This window comes from Siniperca chuatsi, linkage group LG17, assembly GCF_020085105.1.
Source record: "Siniperca chuatsi isolate FFG_IHB_CAS linkage group LG17, ASM2008510v1, whole genome shotgun sequence".
NCBI lineage: Eukaryota > Metazoa > Chordata > Actinopteri > Centrarchiformes > Sinipercidae > Siniperca > Siniperca chuatsi.
The window spans coordinates 10,649,459-10,676,566 of NC_058058.1; the positions used below are offsets into that span (position 1 = coordinate 10,649,459).

The window sequence follows — 27,108 nt, forward strand, 5'->3', positions numbered from 1 at the left end:
CAGCCGCCGGAACAGTCATGCTTTTTAGCAGTTTACAAAGCACCCCACGTGACCATTTAATAAATTCGATTGCCCTTTAATTAACACTAGAAAGCAGATAATCCCTTCATGCCCTCAATGAAGTGGCGAGTGAGTCTGAATCCAGCATTGTATTTAAATGTTGTGTATTAAATGAAATGTATTGGACATAAAAACAGCAATGTTTCTTATTAATGAACAAATAAGCTATCATAATAATATTTTATAATTAATATATCTCCACGTTGCCATAACTAAACCTTTCTGCGCAACCTTTCAGCAGTTGAAGACAATTGATCTCTTTATTTCATCCCCGTGGATGCACACCGATTCCGCTGATCCTCTTTCCGGTACCTTTGGCTCTGCGTTGATATCTGCGTAGTTTGGTGTTCATAATCGTTTGTCTCTGTCCCTGCATAGATCCCTCCCTTCTCTTCAGATTCAAACTCCCTCCCTCCTCCGTGCGTTGACACAGTCACTCTCACACTTACACACGCACACGCGCGCACACACGAACACTTCTCCCCCGCACACTCCCCCCTTCTTGATGCTGTCTCATTCACTTCAGTACGCCATCCACGCACTGACTCCAACTTGGAGCAGGGGGGGCGGGGTTGGATATATACCTCCAGGAGGAGGCCACAAGCTACACTGAGACTGGACCCACTTGCAGTGCAAAGACCACAAGCAAGAAGACTCCGAAGCCGGGAGTAGAAGTACCAACATTTATCCTGGAGCTTAGAGCGAAAAGACAAGCGAAACCACCGTTTGGTTCTGCGGACTGTCTGCTGGAGCTCCGATACAACCAATTTGTCACTCCGCTATACACTAGTTTCTCTGGATATAGCAGCTAAACAAAGTTGGTAGTAAACTCTTTGGAGTTTGGTTAGAGTCGCTTTATTTTTTCTTTGCTTGTGAGAGTGGACTGCACTGAAACTTGGGATCGACCCGTCTGGGGTCGGACTTGGACCTGGCGCAACATTTCCGCAGCTTCAAACACTGCGAAAGTTTTGGCCAGAGCTCAGATCTGAAGACTTAGAGTCGAGTCAGACTTTGAGTAAACACTCAGCAGCTGCTACCCGAGCCCAGCTCCAAAACTTCTGGGCGAGCGGATAGAGAGCCACTGACAAGACTTCACAGAAACGTTTTCAAGGTAAGGAAAGACGACGAGCCTTTTATTTCTTTGCTTTTTACTTTTAAACGTGTGTTTTCTGTGAATGCGTTGGACGGACCATCGGAAGTTTCAAAGTGAGGATGAATGATGCATGCATGTTGTCCTGCAGCGTCTGAGTTTGTTTCAGCAGATTTGTCTGTTTTTACTCGTCTGTTGCTGTCCGTGGTGCTGAAACTCAAGTATCTCAGCCGGCATCTGCTCTGCTAAAATGCTCCAACAACGTGCATCTATTTCATTGCTTTTAGCATTTATTTCAGCCTCTGTCAGAAACACTGACCGTTCCCATAATGTCTATTTCCTCACAGATCTTTTGAACTGCTCCACAGCACTAGTACGAAATTGCCACTTATGTAGGCTATTAGTAGTAGCCTACATACGTGGCAATAGTACTATGTGATGCTGCTGGGTGAGGCGATGTGAACGAGCCGCAACAGAAAGTTAGATCGTGGCAACAGGTTGCTCGATAGAACTTTCTGGTGTGCTTGTATCGCTTAGATTGCATGGAAGATGTGGTTACAGAAGATGTTACAGTGTTATGACCTGCATAATGCAAAACCTAAAAAACTACAAGGATTTGAAGTTGTCTGAAATAAAGACTGTCTGCTTGAATCATGGTTTTGACAAACTTGCACAGCAGTCAGTTAACAGACTGGATTTTATTTGCTCTGCTTGTTTCACTTTTCTTTAAGAATGCAGCATAGAATTCACCATAGAGATACAAATGATCAAGTCATTTGAATGCCTGACAAGTATTTGTAATGAAATCCTTGTTTGAATCTTAACAAACAACACACACACACTTAAAACTCTGTCCCAAGATGCAGGGAGTTGCTGTCAGCAATCTGCAGTGATTTGTTTAGTTTTGCTGTTTGTTGTTTTTGCTGTCACATGGATTTGCAACAAAGCCAGCAACCCAGCGGTCTAGTTTCTTGCACACGTGTGCAAGTATCTGCATGGGGCACAGCAAAAGAAAAAGCGTGAGCAATTTGTGGATGAAGGATGACCTGTAATTTCTACAACAAATGGCTTTTCTTAAGTTTGCTTCAGCAAAAGAGAGCAACTTGCAAAGAAAGGAATGAGGCCATGAAATTGTGATGTCTGTCTTTCTCTATCTATTGCACTCACACATACATACACTCCCATAAGGCAAAAATGTATCGTTCAGTAGGGAAAAAAGTCCCATCTTGACCAACACTCAAGTTCAGTTGTCACAATTTAGTGGACATAAGTCTGGCTGGACCTTCCAGGTGTATGCATCAGATGAATAGCAATCAGTTTGTCTTCAGGCTGTTTCATATATCTTTTCACAGCTTTCTGGTTCAGATAGTCAAATTACTTAACTATCTGCAGACATTCATCTGCAGCCAGTGACAATGTCACATCTCATTAAATGCCTGCACATTTCTTATTGCTTTAAAATGTAGTCTTGTTTCTTTTGATTACATGCCTAACATTATTAGGTGATCATTTCTGTATCTGTGATGAGACAGGTTACTACAAAACTGTGCACAGCAGCATAAATAGAGAGCATGTCGCTGATGATAATTTTGCAGTTCTTCACACAGATATGCAAAAAATAAACTCTGTCTCCATAACAACAAACTCTTTAGGCTGCCTGCTTGGCAGAAATGTTGTTGACGACAACAAATGGACGAGGAAGAGAAAGGGACAGAAAGGTTGGGAGGAGGGAGTGAGAGACCATGTAGAGTTCTCCTATGACAGCTGGACCTCTTTCTTTTCACTGTGCCTCATCAGATGCCCATTCATGGAGCTTCCGGTTGTTTGGAGGCGGGAGAGAGACACCCACCTACACAAAGCAGAGGTCTTTGCTGTGATGCTCACAGAGAGGAGGGGGAGGGTTAGAGGGAGGCAGAGAGATGCGAAAAGAGATGTGAGGAATGTAATTATGAGTTCTCTGCCTGAAAAGTGCAGGTGCTTCTCAAAGTGAATGTTGCTATAGGCATCAATTTTCCTGCTGTGTCTCTACACTGCCCCTTCTTTAAGATTAACCCTTCGGTCACATACAGACAATACAGGCATTTATTACTAAGCCTTAAATAACACCTTAGGCTTCCTTCATACAGACATCACCATATTCCTGATTTTACTGTATTCTGGTTAGCAGTGGATGAAGTCCTTGGTCTGTTCTACTGACTGTAATCAGTGACAAAGAAAAGAATAAGTAGGAAAACACGAGAAGGCAGAAGAAATAACCCTGAATGAGTGTGAAAGATGTTGCTGAGCAACAGACCCTGACTCTTCGCTTTTTTATCAAGGCAGGGTTAGTCGTTCAATGGCAAAGGTCAGAGTCTCTACAAGTGAAGTCTACATAAAGCATGTCTGCAAGATGAGTAACATGAGAACAGCTGAGAAAAATGACCGTGGATGCATCATTTGAATGTATGTAGCCCCTCTGCAGAGTAGCATAAAAATGAGTAAATTTTGAGTAGGTTTTAGTGATGCATCTTCCTTACAATGCATGCATTTGCATTAATATGCAAGAGTGACTGTCTTTTGTCACAGATGCATATTTAATTTTACTCTATGCTCTGATATGTAATGCAGGAAATATTCCCAAACCAGTTTTTGAGATGCGACAGCATGGTATGTAATCACACTTTGCCATGGACACAGACAAACCATTTGTCTTGTTTACCACTCAATAGGAGGAGTGCATTGCACAAATAACAAAACTCATAAGCGTCTGTGGTTGCCAGTGGCAATGCTTCTATGGACGTCAGACTGACGCACATGATTCGCAGTTCAGTTCAGTGTGTGGGAGGAAAGAGCAGGAGCTTGGAGATACCAGCCTGCTGTGAAGGACTGTAATTGCAGTGCCAGAGCAATTATGTCCCGAAGAACTGAGCATTTCAGATCATTGAATCTGCCCCGAAACACTATGATACTGATCAGAGGCAAATCCCTGATGCATAAATATCTGTTTGACAATGGGTCCAATAAAAATGCATCTCATGAATATTGTGAAAAAAATGCATTTCATTTGGAGAAAGCTTTTATCCTGCATATCCTGCATCTGGTGTTGTGTTCTGATTATTTAGATGTTGCATACTGACAGATTTGTTCCTCTTTTTCATTCCCTGTTTCTCTGCAGCTTCCTCACTGATACAGACAGACTGTCTGATGCACTAAAACCTGCAAATCCAACAATTCTTCAGAGGGGTTTCATTGATAAGTCAACAGATCTGAAACAAGTGCAGTAACTTGCAACAAGGAAGTCAAAGAAAAAACCTGGTTAAACCAGCTATCACAGAAACAAGAACGACACCATCCTCTATCTAAGCCGACCCAATGGCGTGGTCAGCTCTTACCGGCCCCTGTGTGGCCCTCTTACTGCTCTTCTTCGGTTTGACCTCCTGCACTCCCTCCGGCCCAGCCTCTGCCACCTGCGCCACCCTGGAACAGAGTCGCTTCTTTGGTGTATTCTCCTCTACGACAACCCTGCCCTCCACACCATGCTCCTGGACCCTGCAGAACCCTGATCCTCGCCGCTACAATGTCTACATGAAAATCACCAAACCAACCGTCTCCTGCATTCCCCGCCAGATCAGGACCTTCCAGTTCGACTCCTTCATCGAGACCTCCCGTACCTACCTGGGCATGGAGAGCTTCGATGAGGTGGTTCGGCTGTGCGATGCATCAACCAATGTCACCTACCTGGAGTCCAGCAAGCAGTTCCTGCAGATCCGCAAGGTGGCCCCGAGAAACGGCCTGGAGATCATGGAGGGGCAGAATGATGTCAGTGAGTTCAAGGCTGAGTTTCTGGTTGTTGGGAAGAGGAACCCGAGTATGCCTGCCTGCCAGATGCTGTGCCAGTGGCTGGAGAAGTGCCTGTCCAGTAGCACCCATGATTATCCCTGTGGCATCATGAACACACCCTGCCAGTGCTGGGAGGCCCCAAAGAGGAAGCCAGGCAGCTGCTACAGGGGCGGCGTCTACGTTGAGAAATGCCTTCCTGTTCCCAGAGACAACGGACGCGATGCTGAGATTATCAGTAAGTTTGTAACATGTTTGGTTTGATTTACCTCCAGAGTAAACTTTCTAAAATGTGAAAGAAAGTGAAAGAAAAACAAGTATCTCAAGAAGTTTATCTAAACATTTCAGCTCAAAAGAAACAAAGAAAAACAGTGTGTATTTGTTGTGTTATTTTGTAATGACATCCACTAGGCTAGACTGTTGATGGTGGGAGGTCATGTTGTCCAGGACCCCACAGCTCTGCAGGCAGTCTCCGGCCCTGCTATCACTCAGTGTTTGTGTCTAAGAGCTGCTAAGGGTAATGATCCATGTCTGCAGAGCAGGCGAAGGATGTGCACTACGCTGCCACAAAGTAATGAGAAGTAAATCAAAGGTGTTAGAGTAATTTGCCGTTGCACCTCATGGTCTTATTGGCGAGACTGCCTGAACCGCACACATCACTAGCTCTCCATTTTGTCTTAGGTAGGCATGTTAGGTTTAACGCTTGGCAAGGAGTCAGGTTTTTGGGGATAGATAGAGGACATGTTTGTGCATTAGGTTGGGGGGGGGTGTAGAAAAGAGCACAAAGACCTCACAGTCAGCTGGCAGCGGAAATCGAAGTGCAGCACTTGTGGTTGTCATAGCAACGTACCAGTCGGCCTCACACACCACTCCGCTACACACTAAGTGGTTAAAAGCAAACAATCACCATTTCAAATGGAATATCTGTCAACTTGAATGCTCAGTTCTGCTCACAAAGAATCGTCCTTGCTCATTCTCTAAACAACAATGTAGAACAAATATTACTCACTTCCTGTTCTTGTACAGATAATGTTTACAGAGGGAGTGTTTGTTGAGTCATTCTTTTGTACACATTTTATGTACAAATAAAGTGGGGGTGTGAGGTTTTACCCCACTTAACTGTAATTTCTTGCAACAATATCAGTTTTCAACCTTACTCAGTATCTCTCTTCTTCCTATCTCTTCCTGCAGAGGGTTGGGCTGGTTGGGGCCGCTGGTCTGTATGCAGCCAGGAATGCGGTGGTGGAGTCCAGGTGCGCAGCCGAACCTGCCAGCCCGAGGATGGTGTGTGTGAGGGAACAGTTGAAGAAGGGAGGGCCTGCAACCCTCAGCCCTGCATTGGTAGGCTCACCTGTCATTTAGTTGGGAGCACTCAGCTGCAGGTGGCTCAGATTCAAGGCAATAATCATGCAATTTTCAAATTCTCTCAGGCAAAGAGCGCAACAGGAGCCAGGGTCTGCGAGCCATTGTCGGTTTGAAGAGAGATAATGCTGATGATTCTAACTATGGAGTTGTTGCAACCCAAACAGGTGAGATAGGAAGGTCTTGTTAATGGGTGTTTTACACATTGTGATGTAGTTGGGGGCTATTTATTTATGCATAATGCAGATTTTACAGATGTGAATTTAAAAAATACATGGCTTAGTGCAAAAAAGTTAAAATATCTGCACTCAACCACAGAAGTTTAGGGTGGACAACAAAGTACTATCCTAAACTTTCAGAGTGTCTGAAGTGCTGACTTTCTAATTCATGTTTTTTCCACAGTAGATGCTAATACAGATGAGTGGTCCGCCTGGAGTGGATGCTCAGTCACCTGTGGGGAGGGCTGGGAGAGCCGTACTCGCGGCTGTGCTACTTCCGCCTTCATCACTCAGTGCACCGGATCCCTGCGTGAGATCCGGCCCTGCAACAACACAGCCGTCTGCCCCGGTGAGTAATTAGTAGTAGTTTATGCGAGCGTGACAGGGGAAGAAAAGAGAAAAAGAGAGTGTAATCTAGAAAATTTCAGGGACACTTGGTCTTTTTGAAGTACACAATAGAGGTAAAAGCCATTATCCCTTAGTGATTTCCATTTATACAGCACCAGTCACAAAAGAAAAGTAGATAAAGAGAAGCAGGCAGGTTAAAGAGGCATTTTTGAGCTTTCACACACTGAGATTTGGATTGTGAAAAAGAGGCTGCAATTCACTATCAAGTAAATTTCCCTAACAGTTTGTACATTTAGTGCTGTCTTAGGGATTGTGTGGAGGACTACCCCACCTAGTGGAGGGTTTACAAAATGTGCCTGTAGTGCGTGGCCTGTGAAACTTTAAGCAAATTCAAATACCAGTTGCACATTTTTTAAACAAACGATGACTTCCTTCATCAAAATATCCCTCTGTGTTACCCATGTGTAGTGGATGGTGCTTGGTATGAGTGGACCCCCTGGAGCCTGTGCTCATCCACATGCGGTCGTGGTTATCGTGACCGTACCCGCACATGCAAGATGCCCCAGAATGGAGGAGAGCCTTGCCGTGGCTATACAAGACAAACTAAGTTCTGCAACATCGCTGTCTGCCCAGGTGAGACAGGGATCTTAACATTTTAAATTATCTTTTTATTGCTGATTTAGATTTGATGATATACAGGATGACGTATAACCAGACACGTAAAACCACTCTGCATTACCTAAAAATGACACTTGGGCTCTAAGGGACAGTTTGTTCTTTTACTACCATACTTGACCCTTCAGCTAACTGATTCATATATGAGAGCTAATTAAACCAACTGCAGTGACTGCAGTGGCAGGTTGACATTACATCTGACGCATCCACAGAATAAAAGCCTCTGTGGGCATTATTCAGTGGCTGTATAATAACTGCCAGTGACTCATACTATGCTCATGGTCACTCAATATATTAGAAGCTTAGTTCTTTCATATTCTGCCACCTACTCGTGTGCTGAAAGGTTTTAACTCATTTTGAAGTCACAGCCGCAACTTGTACAGTTCCACTTTTTCCACACCAGGTTTGGTGGTTAGTACAGTACATTTCCTTGTTGCAGTTGCATGTTACCATCAGCAGATGTCTCTATGTGCTGCAGAACTGAATTACAGATTACATCTGAAAAAGAGTATGGGTTGTTAGGCAAAGTCATTATTGAGAGATGATTACACATTTCATTTGAAATTGAAAGGCTTAGAAAATTGAGTCAACCTTAATAGCCAATTTAACACGATAGAACATTCTATTTTGACCAATCTAACTTTTTTAAGACTATGCACTTTATTAAATCTATTTTACCATCTTACAAGGCAGCATTTAATTGCAGTAGTGATCGATTTTTTTCTATTTTTAAGTTTTTTAATCTTTTCAAGGCTGTTATACCCCAAAATCTTATCTGGAATATGAAAAGTGTTTTCCTGAAGTCATATTATTTTTAGAGAAGAGTTGCTTCTCACTAAGACAAAGAGGATGGGTCTCTTGCTCCACAAGATTGACCTTTTTTATCTTCTCAGCTAAGTCAAGTGCGCTAAACAATGCTCATAATGTCCATAATGACATAAATTGGATTTTAGTTTTGAGGACAGTGGATCTTAAAGGTTGAGAGGCACATACAGTCATGCTTGAAGGACAGATAACCGAGCACCAACTTTCTGTTTCACTTAAACTCAGCTGAAGTAGGTCATGTGAAATGTTAATAGCATCAGTGAGTGCGCTGTGATGCCTGTGGCTTGAGGGTCTGTCTTGTCCTTGCACTCACTACAACTCTCTTGTGTATCTGTTCCCCTGCCTCCCTCTAGTGGACGGATCCTGGAATGAGTGGTCTGGCTGGAGCACATGCTCTGCTTCTTGCTCCAACGGCACCATGCAAAGAACTCGGGAGTGCAACGGGCCATCCTACGGGGGCTCTGAGTGCCACGGCAGCTGGAAAGAGACAGCCAACTGCTTCCTGAAAGATTGTCCTGGTAAAAAAAAGAAACTAAATTCCCATATTCAAGATTCACTATCCAAATAAAAGCTAAATTAATTAGACATATCACAGTCCAGAGTTCATGGTGTGAAATATTCTCTGTCTGCAGTTGATGGACGCTGGCATGCATGGAGCTCTTGGGGCAGCTGCAGCAAGACTTGCGGTGGAGGCATCCAGCAGAGACAGAGAGTCTGTGAAGGACCTTTCTTTGGTGGAGAACCTTGCCCCGGTGATAAAGGAGAGCAGAGGCGTTGCAATGAGAAGAGATGCCCTGGTTAGTGACCCCAATACAATGGATAACAGTGGCCATACTACAGTACAGTTCAATAAGGAAAGAGATTACTTATACTCCTACTTATCCTTGTAACTTTATAGAGCCCCATGAGATCTGCCCTGAGCAGAACACTGGAGACGTTGTGTGGAAGAAAACCCCCGCTGGAGACATGGCTGCCATTGTCTGCCCTGCTGATGCTTCAGGTACAGTGGCAGTGAGGACAGTGACATGCTTTGTCTGTTTTCCTTGGACATGTTTGACTGTTTATCCTCCCCCATCATGCTAACTACAAGTATGTGCTTTCTCTCATTGACAGGTCTGATTCTGCGTCGGTGCACCCTGGACGCTGTAGGAATTGCCTCCTGGGAGAACCCAACTCACATCAAGTGTGTCTCCAAGAACTATGAGACCATTCAGATACTGGTAAGCCCTGAAAACAAAAAACCCTAATTAAAATGCTAAATGCCTCATCTGTTGTGTCCTCATATGGCTAATTTCCCAGTAGTAAAGTCGAACCAGCAAATGTCAAAGATTCAGATTAACCTCTCGACTCTTCTTCTGTAGTCAAGGGACTACATCTCCAAAGCACAGATGGGGCAGAGCGTGGACGGGGTCGCTGAGGTGATTTCACGCCTGAGATTCTCCTCCGATGAAGGGGCCAAGTACAGCGGCGACCTCTTGGCCGTCATGGAAATCCTGAAGAACACCACTGAACTGTACAAGGGAACCAGGCTGAGACTGAGCAACACTGATGTTGAGGTAAGCTGAAATCTTATTAGTTAACAACTGAAAGGATTGGTTTATTATTGTGTTACATACTGTATGTACATATTCAAAAATAATATCATGTAGCACTCTCTCATGCTTCTCTGACCAAAAATAGTTTCTAATTAAGCTGGAATTGGTATCTTCTTACACCTCTGCTTCCATTTAATGATCTACAGCACTACGTCCAGACCATCAGCAACTTACTGAAGGAGGAACATCGTGACAAATGGGAAGAGGCACAGCTGGTACGTGATAATAGGGTGTACATATGAGTGAATATGAGCAGGGGAGAAAATAGGTCTGCTGTGCTAACGTTCTTGTGATGGGATTAGTGTGTGCAGGACAAATTCAGGGAGAGAGTTGGCTGGGTGTGTATGAGAAGTTAGTGCGGAAAATGTGACAATTGGGGGGTAGACTATCAATGACTGGTTCGCTTGCACTTATTAACACTACCAAATGCCCTTTTACTCACCCAAACATTGGATTAGAATGGAATAAGAGTATGACACCAAGAGCTAAATTGATCTAATTATCTAGTTCTACCTAATTTTTTTTAGATTCGTTCATAAAATATTCTTACAACTGACTGCACAGAACTTTAACTCGTTTGACCACCTGCTGATGTACTTGTTTCCCATTTTCATGACATGTGATATCAGTGTTCCCGCTATAGTGAGTGAAGAAACAGTTCCTACTAATCGAGTTCCCTTAGAAAGATGAGAAGGTGTAGAAAAGTTAGACAAAACAAAAGACTCCAACTGCAGTGAGTAAACACATATTTGTGCACAAATTGAAAAGTGGATGGTGAATTACCAAGGCCACTGTGACAAGAGAAAGCGAACACTTCAAGGTGACAGCGAGAGAAACAGTGAGACTGAGTCAGGGAGAATCACTACGCCCACTTTGCAATCTGTGAGTGTCTATTGCCATCCTACATACCAATGGCAGTTGTAAGGGGACATAGACAACACATCGCATGTAAGCACACACCTTGCGCCCACATCGCTGCAGTTCTGCGTCAGAGACACGCAATTCAGGCAGCCCTCCCTTCCACCGAGCGAGAGGACAAAAAAACCTGAGTATGAATCAACAGCCTGCCCATTTATGGCCTTAAGGAAGTTCTGAGGTTGCATAGCAGCAAGAACTGTATTTTTTTCTTCTTTTTTCACTCCACTGCTCACTGCTCTGAAAGAATAAGTACAATTTGGACTGACATAAGAATAGGAAATCTAGATATGGGCATGCAATCAATAAACGGTAGCCTTGCCCAAGTGCTCAGTTATACTAAATAAAACTACATGAATGTGCCCCTGCCCTATTCCCCTTATTTTCCCTGTTTCTGACTCTTGCTCCTTTTCTCTTCCTTTTTTTCTCTTTTATCCAGATGGGTGCCAACATTAAGGAGTTCCTCCGCCTTGTTGAGGACTTTGTGAACATGATCGGTATGCAAATGAGCGGCTTTCAGGACATTTATGAAGTCACCGAGAATTTAGGTGAGCCCTAATTTCCTGTGCCAGCTGCTCTCTGCTCATGTCTACTCAGGATGATTTGTCCTTTCTACAGCCAGAGAGTGCATCAATCTTAATCTCGTCCATATCCATATCAGCAGCAGCAGAATGCATCAGTTATCACTTTGACAGAGTACATCAGCTATACCGTGTTACATGTGCCATCTCCAAGATGTTTTGCAAGTATATTTGGCATAACACATATGTGGCTTTTACACAAACTTATCAATACTGTAAGAATAACTGTAAACTTCACACTCTGAATCACTCTCTGTGACATGTGTGACCGTTTTGGCTCAGTGAAGATGACATTCTCACAGGATTTAGTGGTGAATGATTACTCAGACACACATGACGCATGAAACCAAAATGTCCTTGGCATTAGATGATTCTTCATCAAACACAGTGTAGAAAAAAACAGTGTAGAAGTCAATGACCTCCAAGTGCTGTTCACTTACAAAGCCCCTGTCTCTCAATCTCTGTCCTTCTCAGTGCTGAGCATCCACAAGCGCCCAACAACTACAAACTCCAACTTCACCTTCCATGTGAAGGGCTGGAGGAGCATGCTGGACTGGGTCAGGACCTCTGAGGAGAAGATCTCAGTGTCCCGTGATGCTCTTTCCATTGAACAGTCTGGTAAGATCAAACAAACATAATTTTCTACATCAACCAATGTGCAGTCTTATGAATTTGAGTCTAAGCAGTCATTTTCTTCTATCCAGATGGCAATGATGCTTTTGTGACTGGCATCGTCCTCTACAGAAACCTTGCTTCTATCATGTCCATCCAGAGGTAATACAATTTCTCTGCTTTTACATGAATGTAACTGGCCTTCCATGAAATATATTTTGTTGTCACAAGATGGCGCTCTTTGTTGAAAGACTTACCACTGCTATATTCTGCTATATTAAGGCCTTGCAGATACCTCATGTCAAACCTTGACCAAATTCATTCAACTATAATGTCTCATATGGACGACTCTGACTGTGTAATTTTCTGTTTCTCCACAGTAACACCACCCTCCTCAACTCCAAGGTGGTGACAGTGATTGTCAAGCCCACCCCGACTCTCCTGTCATCCCCCGTTGAGATCGAGTTCCCCCACCTCCACAATGTAAGTCCCTAATGGTTACCCAATCTAATGGAGCCTTACGAAAAATATCAGCCCCCCTCTGGGTGTTTTCTCACCGCAGTACACAGAGCCTGACATTTTGTTGACATTTGCAGTGACACTGTGACTTTTACTTATACTTGTATCAGTTGAAACCCAGCAAAGATCACAGCACAACCAAACGGTCAGCTGACGATGATGAGAAATCATGCGCAGTAATTAGTCTCTGCAGCTGATAAGAAGCTGTTTTTAGTTTCGTGCATGTATTATGGGGGAGGGTGGCGAGAAATGTGGGCAGGTGGCTGTCAGCAAGCTGTTGCATCTGACACGTTTATAGTACGCTGTCCCAACCTACACATTTCTCTTTTCTGCAGAGATTCCTCACACTGACTTCTCCATCTGCCTCTCTTTTGCAGGGCACCATGAATGAGACATGCCTCTCATGGGACGAAAGCGAAACGTAAGTGTTGACCACTGTGGTTTTTCTACTTAAATGTGCGTCTAACCATCTAACCAACATCTATTTTCTGTCCTGGTTGGTCTTGTCAGCTGATCTGACACAGAATCTGTCACTGCATATGAATATTCAAACCCCCTTAGACCTACACTCATCAGAGAAAGAGCAGTAATGTCTCCCAGCCAGAAGCATCAGACCAGCTGTCTGACATACTTGGTGCACACTGAATTAAGAAATGACAACCTTATTGATCCTCACTGGTTCTAGTTGAGTGACACTTCACTTCGATCTAACAGTCTCCTCGCATCACTTTAAATGAACCACATCCTGAGGAGGGAACAATACACAGGCAACACTTCTAACCTCATTACATACATCAGTGAGTAAATGCATTGCAGCGTCCCTATAGGTCACACTGCAGCGTCAATCTAAACACAATGGCAGTTCTCCCTCCCTCACCTCTAAGTCATGTTCATATGTCACTGCTAAGGTTAATGGCGCGTGGGAGTTTTTAAAGATGCTTAGATGCATTTGAATGACTTATGAAAGGACCTCCTGGTGGCCTAGCCTGGATCAATCAGCCCCAGGCCCACTCTGCCCTCCTGAAGAATACACTGGTGGACCATTTGCATTTAGATAGATTTGTACACTTGTGGAGGACAGATAAGAAATGAAAATGCACCCGCACCTGCATCCACATACCCCCCACACCTTTTCGCATAAGCAGCATAACAACCAGAGTGGATGCATAAGCAAAAGCAAAAATGAATTGAAGAAGAAAATGTAATTAACTCTTATACTTTCGAAAGGAGGGTGATGTGCCTCTAGTCAAATTAGATTTTTGACAGCGGATGTGATTAATGGGAGGATAGAGATAGTGGAAATGGCAGAGGAGGAAGCTCTGGCTGATGGCAGAGTTTGGGGTCAGTGCATGTTTGCAGAGCTGCATATGTCTGATCACAGGAAGTGCTCCATTAGCTCCTCCACCAATGGACTTTCCCCAGATGGATAGCCCCTCTGCAGCTTTTTGTGACATGAAAACAAAAAGATAGGAAACAAGGGCCGCCCGTTTTTTCAGCTTACTTTGCATCACACAACATTTAACCCATCTGCATAATATGACAACTCCAACATAGCACACATTAAACTGTGCAGCCAAGCCTGCCCAAATGCCATTCCAGTTAACTGCCATGATGATTTTGCCCTGCGGCCATCAGCCTATGACACTCTGTACCAGCCTGGACCTGCTGGCTATGATGCCCCTCTGTATTCACCAGTCAGTCAGAGCCTGGGGGTGCTGCTCCTCTGTGCTCTCTGGCATCTGCTGCTGATTCTGCTTACACACAGAGATCTTAAATTTGTTTGGAGAATGTCTCAGAAGTTACTTTCTGTTTTTGATGTAATTTATCCAGTTTTTTGACCAATCAAGCTTTGTAGTATAAGTGAGGATAATTGTGACAGATGTTGAACATGTTTTTTTAAATCACTTTTATTTTGTTATAGATGACATAAATACAAACAAATCAGTTGGAGTGTAGATTTCCTTGCTATGGATAACTACTAATAATAATAATAATAATTCAGATTGTCTTCACATTCCCCTCCCTTTTCATAAGAGGGAACACATTGTCCTTTGTACCCAGTGCACTGGACAAGTGTTGCCAATAATCTCATGTCTACTGAGGAAAGATTCCCCATAACAAGAACTGATACATATTATGCTAATAATGAGATTTATGATGGCCTATCATCATTAATCATGGCGCAGATGACAAATAATCATACAAATGTAAAAGCCATCATCAATGCTTTGCTGAGATGCAACTGAGCACCTCAGGTTATGTGAAATATATTTTTTTCCCCTACACTGGATCACAGAAGTAATATTTCAGTATTTAAATGTTATATAAAATGTAAAACAATGTGGATCTGTCTGTATTTAGATATTTAAAATGCAATCCTGACGGGGTTTACCATAAGTCAAATTTTGTAAATATATATTTTTCCACCATATATATGACAAAAATGTAATTAAGAGACATTCACATGAGAGATTTGTCAGATCTCTCCTCTCCTAACCCGTCGTTGCCTTTCCCTCTCCTTCCTTGTGCAGTTCCTCTTTGCTTGGGTCTTGGTCTGCTCGGAGCTGCAGAGCGGTCCCCGTTCATTCATTCAGAACCAAATGCGTGTGTGACAACCTCTCCACCTTCGCCATTTTAGCGCGCGTCAACTTCGACTCGGTAAGTCTTCTGTCTCTTCAACAATCTGTGCTTGTTTTTTATCCACCATTACTCTTAAATGTTTCGTGCAGTGTGTGTGTGAATGCTGTGCAGTTTGAACGTATAGTACTTGTTGTTTTCGAGCGGTTTGCTGTAGCGCTGCCTGCCAGCTCCTCTTTGTCTCCGTGCAGGTGCCGCCAATCGGATAATTACAGCCTGGCTGTTTTTTATTGAGGGGAAATAACCGAGCAACATGTTGATATGCAGGAATTGCATTAACGTTTTAAAATGAAAACATTGTGCGTTGCATATTGGCATGTCGATTTTGCACGAGCTTGTTAATTTGATGCTCATTTGCTTGAAATTCGCTGCATATTTGACAAACAAATATTATCGCAGCTATGGGAAATAGCTCATGTAGTTGTTGGCATGGAAATTAAGAAACATCGAATTATTAATTCAGTCACTCAAAATGACTTTTTGATTATTGCGTAATCTGAGTTTGCATTTAATTTACGATTATGCATGATTTTTGAAGAACGCATGTAAGTAAACAGAGTTAGTGCATGGGGAACTTGTTCGCACCGGATGCTTTGATTACCGAAATCTGTCATTACGCATCACTGTATTTCATGCGCAAAGACAATATGTAATTTTCCCCGTATACTGTGTTGCCTCTAAAGCTGCTCGTTCTCCAGTTGCCGTGGTAACGGCTTCTGCAGCGCAAACCCGGCCTGTGTGATTTTTGATAACTGAGATGCTGAAGGAAAAAACACACACACAGCCCCCTCCTCTCTTCTCTGAACTGCCCCCCAGGACAGAGGAAATGGTCTGTCCATCTCTGCTGTGGATCTGACTGCTGCTGAACACAAAAAACAATCAACAGATGTCTATTAGTTTAAGGAAATGCATATTTTAAATGTGCATTTAGTTAATTTCCTGATTTATTTAGTGTGCAGTCAGTGGCAAAACAGCATGAATGTGGACTGCAGTGTTTTTCTGCTGCTAAACCCGTTCAGTCTCATCTTTTTCTTTTCTCCAACCTGTTGTTTACATCCTACAGTGCCCCACCCCCCCCACCCCAACATACAGACACACATAAAAAAGACAGCTGCGGCAATCATTCCGTCTGCCAATATCTCTGAATTCTCGATTACACCCCCCACCCCTCCCGCCTTCCTCATCATCATCCTTCCTCTTTGGCCACAGCAGCAAGTCTGAAAATGCCAGAGAGGCGGACCAATGAGAGACAGACGTCTGGTCATGCATCTCCCCCCCACCCCGCATCTCCATCCTTCCTTTGATGTGTGCTGTGGACATTTTCAATAACGTCTTCCTGTGAGCCTATGAAGAACACCAGCAAGAGGCAGAGAGAGAGAGAGGAGTGAAGAGATGTGAAAAACAGCCAGATACTGCAGTGTGTTAGCTCTCATTCGATATGGTCTGATTTCAGGAGTCCTGTAGCATCATGTGTGTTGGAAACATGATGGTCCAGTGGGAGCAGCCCACAAAGTACAGCAGATGTCCTTGACCGCTGGGATAATCAATTTTTTTTTAAAAACAGAAGACAAAGTGTATTGGTTCTCTGCACAATTTTCTTCCTTTACCTGCTTCAGATTTATGCAAAAGAGCATGTGATTCTGCCAAGGACAGGAAAAAGACATGCTTCATATTTAGGTCAAACTGGCTGTCTGGATTTCATTCAGAGGTCCATGGTGCAACCTAGATATAGAGACTGGGAAGAGAGGGAACAGAACATACTGTATTGCCCTTGTTATTTTTTCTTTCCCCAGATTCGGTAAAGGCTGAAGCAAAAAGACAGCTCACCGCTCTGCTATCTGCCATCTGTTTTGGGGCGTTTGTGATGTAGTTGGATAGATTTTGAAACAAATTTGCCACACTAAATTAGTCTTTGGCTGCCGTAGGCCAGACCAGCTGTGCTTTGATATCAGAAAGGCCTATGTGGAGCACATATTGAGATGGAGAGGAACAATCCTTCAAGGCTCAGTATTGTACAGTTTAAATTCTGAGACACTATCACCAATGACAAACATATTAGAAGCCATGCTTCACATATGCTTGCAGTATAAGAATTTATGGCAATCATAAATCAAATGAAGGCCAAAGCGGTGTCTATTTCTTTCCCCTCTATCTGTGCTAATTTGATACCTTCAGATTTATTATATTTCAGGACATTTTCTCACTCACCTTTTGGATGACTCACTTAGCCCTTTCTCACCTTTTCTCCCTCAACACATTATCAAAAATATAATCACACCATTTGTCAATGAGACCTTCTTCATCTGTAGCCCAAACGATTTTCATCCAGCTCACACGCTTTGTGGTGATGACAACTTGATCAGAGGTGTTAGATTAATTCAAAACCTTATTAAAGACACCAGAGAAGTGTGAGACAGACAAAGACTATGGATTCAGTAACACCATACAATTGGCTGCTCGGGGTTTGTAGGTGCGCTAGCCAGGCAGCGAGGGCTTTGTGAAATCTCAAGGAGCTGAGATTTGTGTGTGCAGCTGTGACCCGTCGCCGCCTCCAGGTGAATGAGCAGCAGGGAAGACAATCCCTCCTCTGTTTCCTTGACCAGAGGTTTGGTGGCAGGGCTGTTTGAAACATGGGACGGTCACCACTGCTGGCAGTGGCAGGCGCTAAGCTGCTGTCAGAGATCAGAAGGGCAGGTGGTGGCAGATTAATGCACAGGTGATAATGGTCCACCTGTTCACTCCTGCAGGGATGGGCAAGGAGCTGCTGGCTGGCACAAAAACGCCAACATAGCGAGAAATTGTTAAAACACAGCTAAAGGGGAAAAAGAGGAGCTCAGGATCTGTCAATGATTAGAAGGTTGCTGTAGTGGCTCTAACTAATGGCTGAACACAGCAACCCCCCTGAACTGCCCCTGGGAATGGAACGACCCCCCTCCTTGCTAAGTTGAGAGAGATATATGTGCAGTATCCTCCTCGCCTCATTTGCTGACTCAAAAGCTCAATGGAGAAACGCAGTGACCCTGACCGTTTGTTTAGTTTGCCGCTCCATCTTTCTGACATGTTCACCTTGGGGTCACCTTGCCTCAGCCATGGCCTGATTGTGCCATTCAACTGTTTGCCTACAGGGAGCTGTCTGCTATTCCAGATAGCGCACACCCAGAGGCTTCGCTAGTGCGTGCATATATGTGTGTGTGTGTGTGTGTGTGTGTGTGTGTGGATCTCAGTCCTGGTTTACCCTCTGCAGGAATGTGCATGTGTGTGTTTGTAATCAGCACTAAGGGGCATGTTTGGTCTTGTCTCCTCTCTGTAGATCATGGACAAAGCACTGATCCCGTCCGTGACTCTCATCGTTGGCTGTGGGGTCTCCTCTCTCACCCTGCTACTCCTCATCATCATCTACGTCTCTGTGTGGAAGTAAGTAACCCTACAAGCAAAGTCCGGCCATGTCAGTCTCTACCATTATATGCTGTGTGCTCTGGTTTCTCTCTCCTCTACCTACTCATCCCTAAACTCATTCCTTTCTTCTCCCTTTTCAAACCTCCAGGTACATCCGCTCCGAGCGCTCCGTTATCCTCATCAACTTCTGCCTCTCCATTATATGCTCCAATGCCCTCATTCTCATCGGACAAACTCAGGCTCGCAACAAGGTAAGGCACTCTTCTAGTAAATCCTAACCTGTCTTTTAAACCTCTCTGAAACTCACTTCTTTGGGGATTTTGGAAGTAGCTGCGCCACTGACACAGATTTCTCATCTTTTCTCTCCTTTCTCCTGGGCTCCCACAGGTGGTGTGCACTCTTGTAGCTGCTCTCCTGCACTTCTTTTTCCTCTCCTCTTTCTGCTGGGTGCTGACAGAAGCTTGGCAGTCCTACATGGCTGTCACTGGTCGTCTACGCAACCGCATTATCCGCAAGCGCTTCTTGTGCTTAGGCTGGGGTAAGAGCCCCTTTCTTTATGTTCATCTCTCTTTTTTTCCACCTCTGTTGTATCACTTTTCTCAAAAGTATTTTTTTTTTTTTATCTTTTCAGTCACTAACACTCCCCTCCCCCCCTTTGCTTATTTTCTATCTTGCAGGTCTTCCTGCACTGGTGGTGGCTGTGTCTGTGGGTTTCACAAAAGCAAAGGGATACGGCACTGTCAACTAGTAAGTTTAGCCTCTGCCTGACATGTTTGGGGCTTCTCTTTTCTCTGCATTTATTCTGAAAAGCTCTTCTTTTAGCTTAAGCATTAATATTCTTCCTCCTTCTATTTTCTAGCTGCTGGCTGTCTCTTGAGGGCGGACTCCTCTATTCCTTTGTTGGCCCTGCTGCAGCTGTTGTTTTGGTATGTATTCTGACTTTCACGTCCCAATCCATCACAATAAATCTGGCTGTTTGTAAATGCATTACCCATTATTATATTGTCTCATCCATGTTTTTTTCTTGAAAACAGGTGAATATGGTCATTGGTATTCTAGTCTTCAACAAGCTGGTATCCAAGGACGGTATCACCGATGTGAAGCTGAAGGAGAGAGCTGGGTAGGTCTTATTGATCTTCTCCATACACCAGAGTATTGCTCTTATCGCCCTCATCAGTGCCATTACAGGTATATTGATGATGTGCTTTGATATCAAGCCTCACAATCAAACAACAGGAGTGAATAGAGCTCTGCTAAACAGAAGGGGAAACAGAAGTCCACTGCAGCCTGTATGAGCCTGTTGGGTCTAATCTGTTGTTTTCGCACCCTACAGGGCATCACTGTGGAGCTCCTGCGTGGTTCTGCCTCTCTTGGCCCTCACCTGGATGTCTGCCGTCCTGGCCATCACCGACCGCCGCTCTGCCCTCTTCCAGATCCTCTTTGCCGTCTTCGACTCTTTGGAGGGATTTATCATTGTCATGGTTCACTGCATCCTGCGTAGAGAGGTAAGGAAGAACATATAGATGAGATAAAGTAACAGGAATTAAAACAAAAAGGTTGTTTTTTCTTGCTTGTTTTTCATTACATGAGCTGTGGTTCGAATGCAATTTCATGAAATGTTCCCTCCATCCATTAGGTTCAAGAAGCTGTAAAGTGCAGAGTAGTTGACCGCAAGGACGATGGCAATGGAGACTCTGGCAGTTCCCTTCACAATGGGCACACCCAGCTTATGGTAAATTTCTTGGCTTATTGCCTTTTTAATGTCTTGAGTGCCTCTTGCATTTTATCCCTAAATGAATATGTGCATACATTAAGCACTGATAGAACCTTTTTTATTCTTTTATCAGCAGTCTGATAACGAAAAGGATGGAGATTCAAGCAGACAAGGTTAGCCCCTTTTACATCAACTTTTTCCTGTTTCTCTTAACCATTTTTCCATTTGCATTTCAGTTACTGTGAGCCTCGCACTTAAAACATCCGATCATGCATAAAAACATATTTATTGAACCAATTTTTCAGAGGTGACATGGCTTTATTATTTTTTAATTCTCTCTTACCATTTTTCTTAAAAGGAATGATGAGCTCCTCTGAAGAGAAGAGGCCTCCTCCTCAGCTGCCTCTTCCCATGGGCTCCAACTTCCACACCCTGCCATCCAAACCCAGTAAGAGCCACATGCAGGCAGTTCCTGAATATTCCAGCCACACCCTCACCCTAAAGAGAGAGAAGAGCCGTCTGGCGGGAGGAGTCGACCCATCCTGCGGGAAACCCGTGTACGTCTGCGAGGGAGAGCTCTTCAAGCAGCTGGACGCCGACCTCGCTCGGGCTCATGCCGAGGGCAGCGTCTCCGACGGCAGCAGTTACGTCCTCATGCCCAACACTACCTCCACCCTGAGGTCCAAGCCCAAAGATGACCCGACAAAATACAACATCAGCGTGGAGCAGTTGCCGCAGGCCAGACTGATGCACCTCAGTGGGCCCTTTGCCGAGCCCCAGGCTGCCTTCGGGATCAAGTCAATCCACCCCGACCAGGTCAGCGTGTCGTATTCAGAGAGAGACTCACCCATCCAGAACATCCACAACATGTCCAGTGAGTCTCACATCACCCACAGCAGCCTGGAGAACACCTTCGAGTCCATGAACTCCATGATGTCCAAGAGTGAGACCATCTCCACACTGTCCATGAGCTCCTTGGAGGTAAGAGCAGATGGAATAGTGTGACCTCTTGCAGAATAGTTGTTTTATTCATCCTTGTGCATCTAATATTTATCTGAAACCAAACCAACTTTCTTTGTCCTTCTTTTTCTTTTCAGAGACAGAAATCCCGTTATGCTGAGTTGGACTTTGAGGTAAATATTGTTTGGAGACTGTCTTTTGAAAATATTATAAATGACCTGTTATATTAAATGTATTGTAGCAAGCATTTATTTTGAGAGTAAAATTTTTTTTCTTTGTCTTCTCTAGAAAATAATGCACACAAAGAAACGCCACCAGAACATGTTCCAGGACTTAAACAGGAAGCTACATCATGCTGAGAAAGACAGAGAATCGCCTGCGTCTGACAGCAAGGTAACATATCATGATATTATGCTCATCGTCCATTTCCATAAATGTTCATTTTCAGGAAATGCAGAACAAAACGGATAAAGAGTAAAAAGGGAAACATAACAAAGGCAATTCTACTGTAAAAGAGATCCTTTGATGTAAAATGACCTTATAAAACAACCAGTGATTTGTGTATTGAACTATGGTTGTCATTACCTTGAGGTCATTTGAATAAGGATGTATTTTCTTCCTTCCTTCTTACAGTCTGTGAGATGGAGTGTGTCATCAGGAGGAAGTGACAAAACGAACCACAGTGTGAGTGTTTATATACAAACTCACAAACTCAAAATTTACTGCCTATAGATGAGAAACACCATCAGATATTACACTTGCCTCAAGGAGGAATAATTTCCCCAAATGACAATATGAATTTATTATTAGAAAATCACCCCTGGTGTAATGAAGCACATTTCATTTTCATTAAATCAGGAATTGTTCAGGGCTGATGAGTGACACCAGTTCTAAAGTGGCTCCTCTTTGTACCTCAACAGGACAAACAGCAGGCTCCTCTGGAGAGGCCGTGGGAGGGAGTCCGGGGAATACCACAGTCACCCCCTGCATGGGTGCGTAAAGACCTGGAGCCCCTAGCTGCCTCACCTCTGGAGCTGCACTCTGTGGAGTGGGAGAAGGCCAGCACCACCATCCCTCTGATGGGGCAAGACATCATCGACCTGCAGACAGAGGTCTGAGGGGGAGGAGGGGGCCTAGCAAAGCCACCTGATTTCACCTTGGTCACCTTTTTGGTTTGGTAATGGGATCCTGTATGGATAGAGTAGAGGAAAGTGAGAAAGTTGGTCCCAGAATCAATGTCTTCAAACCCTCAGCCAGAACAGGAAAGATGGAGAAGAGTTGAGCAGTGGAGGTGGTGATGATGGGATGTTTAATGTAGCTTCTCTGTGTGGACTTAAAGCATCTCGTGTCAGAGTGCTCTGAAGGTCAATGAGTTAGTGGAGCGATCAGTGGTTTCCATGGACCAGGACTGGCTATGGTTCCATTAACGCTTCACTGGGAGTTTCCTGAAGCCTTCAGCCTGGGTTCAGAAGATGTGGTCGACATGTCTGTGCTGCTTTTTTCCTTCAACTGAAATTTGGAGAAAAATAAAATAATATAACACGGTGTGTCCTCCCTGCTTCTCGGGAGGAACAACCGGAACTCTTGGCTGCTCCTCTTCCAGCCAAGTTACCTTCCAAAACAGGACAAGGCAAGAGAGCATAAGGGACCAGTTTCATGCTTGGAGTCCAACACTCTGCACTTTGGTAGTGTTATTTTTTTTGTGTGTTTGCCCTGCTTCACATCTGGAACTGCTTCAAAAAGCCTTAATTGAGACTCTTCCATAAGACTCTCTGTACTGAGAAGTCCTCTACTAAAGAGCAGGCTTAATCATGCTGATAGTGCTTCTCACTGTCGTTATCACTATGGTTATTATTATTCCAATGATTATTGTCAGTGTTATGATTATCATTGTTATCGTCATTATTGAGTTTATAGACTACATTTTGATTTTACATCCCCTTCATGGCTGTCAGGCACAAGTTTTATAGTTTTTGGGCTGTGACCTAAAACACTAGTCTCCAACAAATGATTCAATGCATCTTTAATGTGTTGTGAGCCCATATGGACTGCATCGGGACAAACATACTGAGTGGTGATAGAGGTGGTGGTTACCCAACATGTCCTGGTTTCTCCAGCATTCTGCTTCGATACCAAACACCAGCACCAGGATGAACACAGACTCTCACACAGGAAGAGCAGTGCATTCTGGGAAACGCTGGGTGGAAATGTGAGGAGGTGGAGGGATACCGCCCCTCTCAGCTGGCACAAGATGCAGGCTCTTCCATGTCATACATGTAGATTCAAGGGGTCAGCGAGACCTTTCATCATCGCCCTTTTGTTTCTCAGCCTTGCAGGACTCTTGGAACGAGCAGAGGCTCCTGGCGCTGATATGACTTCCAGTGCAGCGCCAGGTCCTCAAGACTTCAACACATTTGTGTTTTCAGCCATCAGTGTGAAATAGTGCAATATGATGGGTGCTTGATGCTCAAGCAAGACTGATATAATGATTTAGGCAGAATTTTTTCTTACCAATGTTTCAAACTTTTATACCATCTTCCTCATATTTACAGACGCTTTATGAGAATATTGTATGACAAATCTGTATTAGTAATTCAAGGAATTTATTCACTAGAGATTTGTTAGCACAAGACTCCATATTTGGAGCTCTCTGTGACAGGTAGATAATTGTACTTCTATAAAGCAAACATTATATAGAATGAATGATAGCCTATGAATATCTCTAAACTATTACTCTCCGCTGTGTAGCGATGGGTAATAGAACCTCATGTCTTCTGTAACAATGTGTTTTTGATAACCTTGTCAGTAACTCAACAGTATGTACTACCAGCTAATTCCCCTGTCCCTTCAAATTCCATGCCGAATTCATACCTTGAAGTACTTGTATCGAATACCCATTTGTATTTTCTTGTCACTACTTTGTTTTTTAAGTTCTGTTTTACCTCCTGTAAATATAGAGTTTTCACAGCACAAAATGAATGTGACTTATTTCTAATAAAACACACATATATTACATGAAGAATGTGGTCGTCAATTGTTGACAGATAATGGTAAAATACAACATTAAATATATTCTTATTCCTTTGCAATCATCTGATGTAGAGCAACTGAACAAACAACTTCCCCTGCAGAGTCAAACTGGCATGTTGTCTGACAGCGATATCTAAAGCCAGAACAAAACAAATCAGCACCTAAAAATAAAAGTTCAAAAGTAAAATCACTAGCCAACAAACTGAAAATATATGTAGAAAGTGAGACAGGACATGGAGAAATGGATTTTGAACTCATTCCACATTAAAGCCTCTGGCAAACACTTCGCTCCCTAAATATAGACTTGATTTGCAGGTACAATAACAGCAATCTCTTAAAATGATGAAAGTGCAATTCTCCTCTGTTCTATTTTCATGCTTTGCAGGGAGGCAAATCATTGCTGAGAAAAAATGATCTATGAAGTTGAGTAATGAGGACACCAACAAATTTGACAGGGGCCAAAATATGATTATGATCTCTTAAAAAATAGGACATATTCTCAACTGTTTAAATTTAGTTTAGCTTGCTTTGTCTGCAGTATTACCACTCTGCTCTCTCTCTTCTCCATATAATCAGTTCTTGTTCTTCGGTTTAATTGAACCAGTGTGCTGTAATTCTGCTGCAAGGCATAAGCAAAAGGAGATTTACATCATCCATTTGTTAAGCACTGGTCATTTTGTGAGGTCAGCTGGAGAGCAGACTGGCTTGTGTGCAAATGGTGCTTTACTGTAGGTGCCATTCTTCCATTGCATTTCATATTTGTTACCACATCACATGATATGCACCATTTTCTCTGTGGCGTCTGAATATTTTTTGCTTTGTGGAACATTTTGTGCTAATTTATTTTCACAAAAGTCATCAGTGTAATGTCTGCGCAGTCTGCTCATGACAATTCAGAGCACTAATGTTGGAGCTAATTTTGCAGCATCTAAAATGTGACTCCAAAAATATACCAAATGAGTCACAGTGGCCCCTCATTATTTGTATTTCTTTCATGTCATGACCTGCAGATAGTTGTAATCAGTGAGCAAGAAGACAGATTGAAAAGTGGACAGACAGGTACCCACATAAACACATATAGACAGTTCATATGCAGCTATAAAGATGCCTAAACCATTGCATGATTACTAATATCTACAAGGATACAGCCTCTCCTTCCTCATCAATCGTTAACAAATCAAACCCAATAAAAATCACAATAATTAGTATATGCTGATGCAGTGTCTCTCAGTGTGTGTGTGAAACACACGTCCCGAGCTAATAACATCCTAACGCTGTCAATGACTAACCACCCCCACCCGCCAACATGCACACTCAAACATACACACAGCTCCTAATTCTCATCTCAACCCCCACCCCTCCCAATGTGAAATCCTGTATCGATTAGCACCTCGCTGTCAGTAACAGCGAGGTCCTGGCTGTCTCTTAATTGAAGGCTGTTGCTACAGAAACAGCAGATGCCAATCCTCAAGATGGGCGAAGAGAAGAGATGGGCTTTAAATTCCCAAAGAGAAGTGAAAGAACATAAAGGGAAGATGCCATTTCTTTCCACAGGCAGTAATGTCTTCTTAATGATTGTCAGCATTACATGAAATTATTATAATTATCAAGAGTAAAGTAGCAGCAAGGTTAACTCTGAATTGTTTTCATCTCATGTAGTTAATAAAGTGGTAGACTCACCTCAACTCAGCTAAATGGACAATTTGTCCTTGTATTTTTTTTTTGTTTGTGACTACATATACAGTATATTTTAATTTCCAAACTGATATATATTGTTGTGTTACAGTTTCCTTTCAGATATGCAATCATTCAACCTAAAGAACTTGTAACTTTTTTGCCACTTTGGGGCATGAGTTGTGAACCTCAACCTGAATGTTGAACCTGTTGTTGCAAACAGTTGCTTATTTACACATCTAGCAGTTACGGAGCACTATTGTGTTTCTGTCCACCTGATAAATGTAAGTCCAATATTCACTTTCTTTTAGCTCTGTTTTTGGTCTCTACTAACTCCTGAGGGAAATATCTGGCTCTTTAGCTGCTAAATGCTCCACTATGTTCACCAGCTAGTCTCTAACTGTGTCTGTCTGCTGTTTGGTGCTGAGCAGGTAGTGCACAGTGGGTTTTTAGAGGTTTTTCACTGAAAACAGCTGCCTGCTGCAGCCGAAAATGACACTATGAGAGCGGTGAGAGTGAATCAAAAAGTTGCAGGCCGGACAGCTACACAATGAGCAAAAACTCCATACAACTCTCCATTAAGCCGAGGGGAGCAGCAGATTCAGATGATCATTCTCTGTAGGTTCATCACTACGAGCGACGCCTTTCACATTGTCACATAGTTTTCACATTGTCATTTGATTTTGCTGTCTTTTTTTTATAAATAGTGTTATCAAGAAATATGCAAAAACACAACATGCTGATACTGTGTCCTCAAAACAATTCTCTCCATGACCTTTAGAGGGCTCCACAGATGTGTCCTTGAGCAAGACATCTACCATTTTCAAATAGTGTTCTTCTGCGACAATGTGCTCTGAGCTGTGTGGAGGGGTAAGAAAAAAACTGAGTTTCCCATTCATACTTCCCTTTTTAAATAATTATATTTATATTCACATCATTAATACTGAACGTTTAAAATTTACAGTATTAATATTCAAACAATTAGATACACCCAAAAAAAGACTCAGAAATCACCAGAGATTTTAGCACCTTTCTTACAGTCTTAACATTGTGTTCAGTCGAAGTGTCGTGCTGTGTCTGT

At 43.2% G+C, this 27,108-nt stretch overlaps 1 protein-coding gene across 4 annotated transcripts; it reads left to right on the plus strand.

The window, feature by feature from the left end:
• Positions 1–657: 657 nt before the first annotated feature.
• LOC122864667 (adhesion G protein-coupled receptor B1-like) lies at positions 658–24,338 on the plus strand. 4 transcript variants are annotated; one of them, XM_044172206.1, is made up of 32 exons: positions 658–1,171; positions 4,305–5,204; positions 6,158–6,307; positions 6,397–6,495; positions 6,731–6,895; positions 7,363–7,527; positions 8,748–8,912; positions 9,027–9,191; positions 9,293–9,394; positions 9,508–9,614; positions 9,756–9,950; positions 10,136–10,204; positions 11,344–11,452; positions 11,960–12,103; positions 12,190–12,259; positions 12,478–12,580; positions 12,994–13,037; positions 15,148–15,274; positions 18,564–18,667; positions 18,798–18,900; positions 19,037–19,187; positions 19,327–19,396; positions 19,509–19,575; positions 19,684–19,769; positions 19,983–20,154; positions 20,286–20,381; positions 20,500–20,536; positions 20,722–21,344; positions 21,461–21,496; positions 21,612–21,716; positions 21,957–22,007; positions 22,244–24,338. In XM_044172206.1, the coding sequence occupies exons 2-32, from the start codon at positions 4,502–4,504 to the stop codon at positions 22,439–22,441; spliced, it is 4,581 nt and encodes a 1,526-aa protein (XP_044028141.1). In that variant the 5' UTR covers positions 658–1,171; positions 4,305–4,501; the 3' UTR covers positions 22,442–24,338. The 4 variants fall into 4 exon arrangements, with proteins under 4 accessions (XP_044028141.1, XP_044028142.1, XP_044028139.1 ...); XM_044172204.1 differs by having other exon boundaries at positions 659–1,171; positions 20,497–20,536; XM_044172205.1 differs by having other exon boundaries at positions 659–1,171; positions 6,734–6,895; positions 20,497–20,536.
• The last annotated feature ends 2,770 nt before the right edge of the window (positions 24,339–27,108 follow it).

What these genes read in the sequence shown, in the direction of transcription:
- LOC122864667 (XM_044172204.1), top strand. Translation starts at nt 4,502, where the DNA reads ATGGCGTGGTCAGCTCTTACCGGCCCCTGTGTGGCCCTCTTACTGCTC. An exon ending in CAACCCTCAGCCCTGCATTG is followed by an intron (nt 6,308 to 6,396) that starts GTAGGCTCACCT and finishes AAATTCTCTCAG; the next exon opens with GCAAAGAGCGCAACAGGAGC. An exon ending in AATGGGAAGAGGCACAGCTG is followed by an intron (nt 10,205 to 11,343) that starts GTACGTGATAAT and finishes TCTTTTATCCAG; the next exon opens with ATGGGTGCCAACATTAAGGA.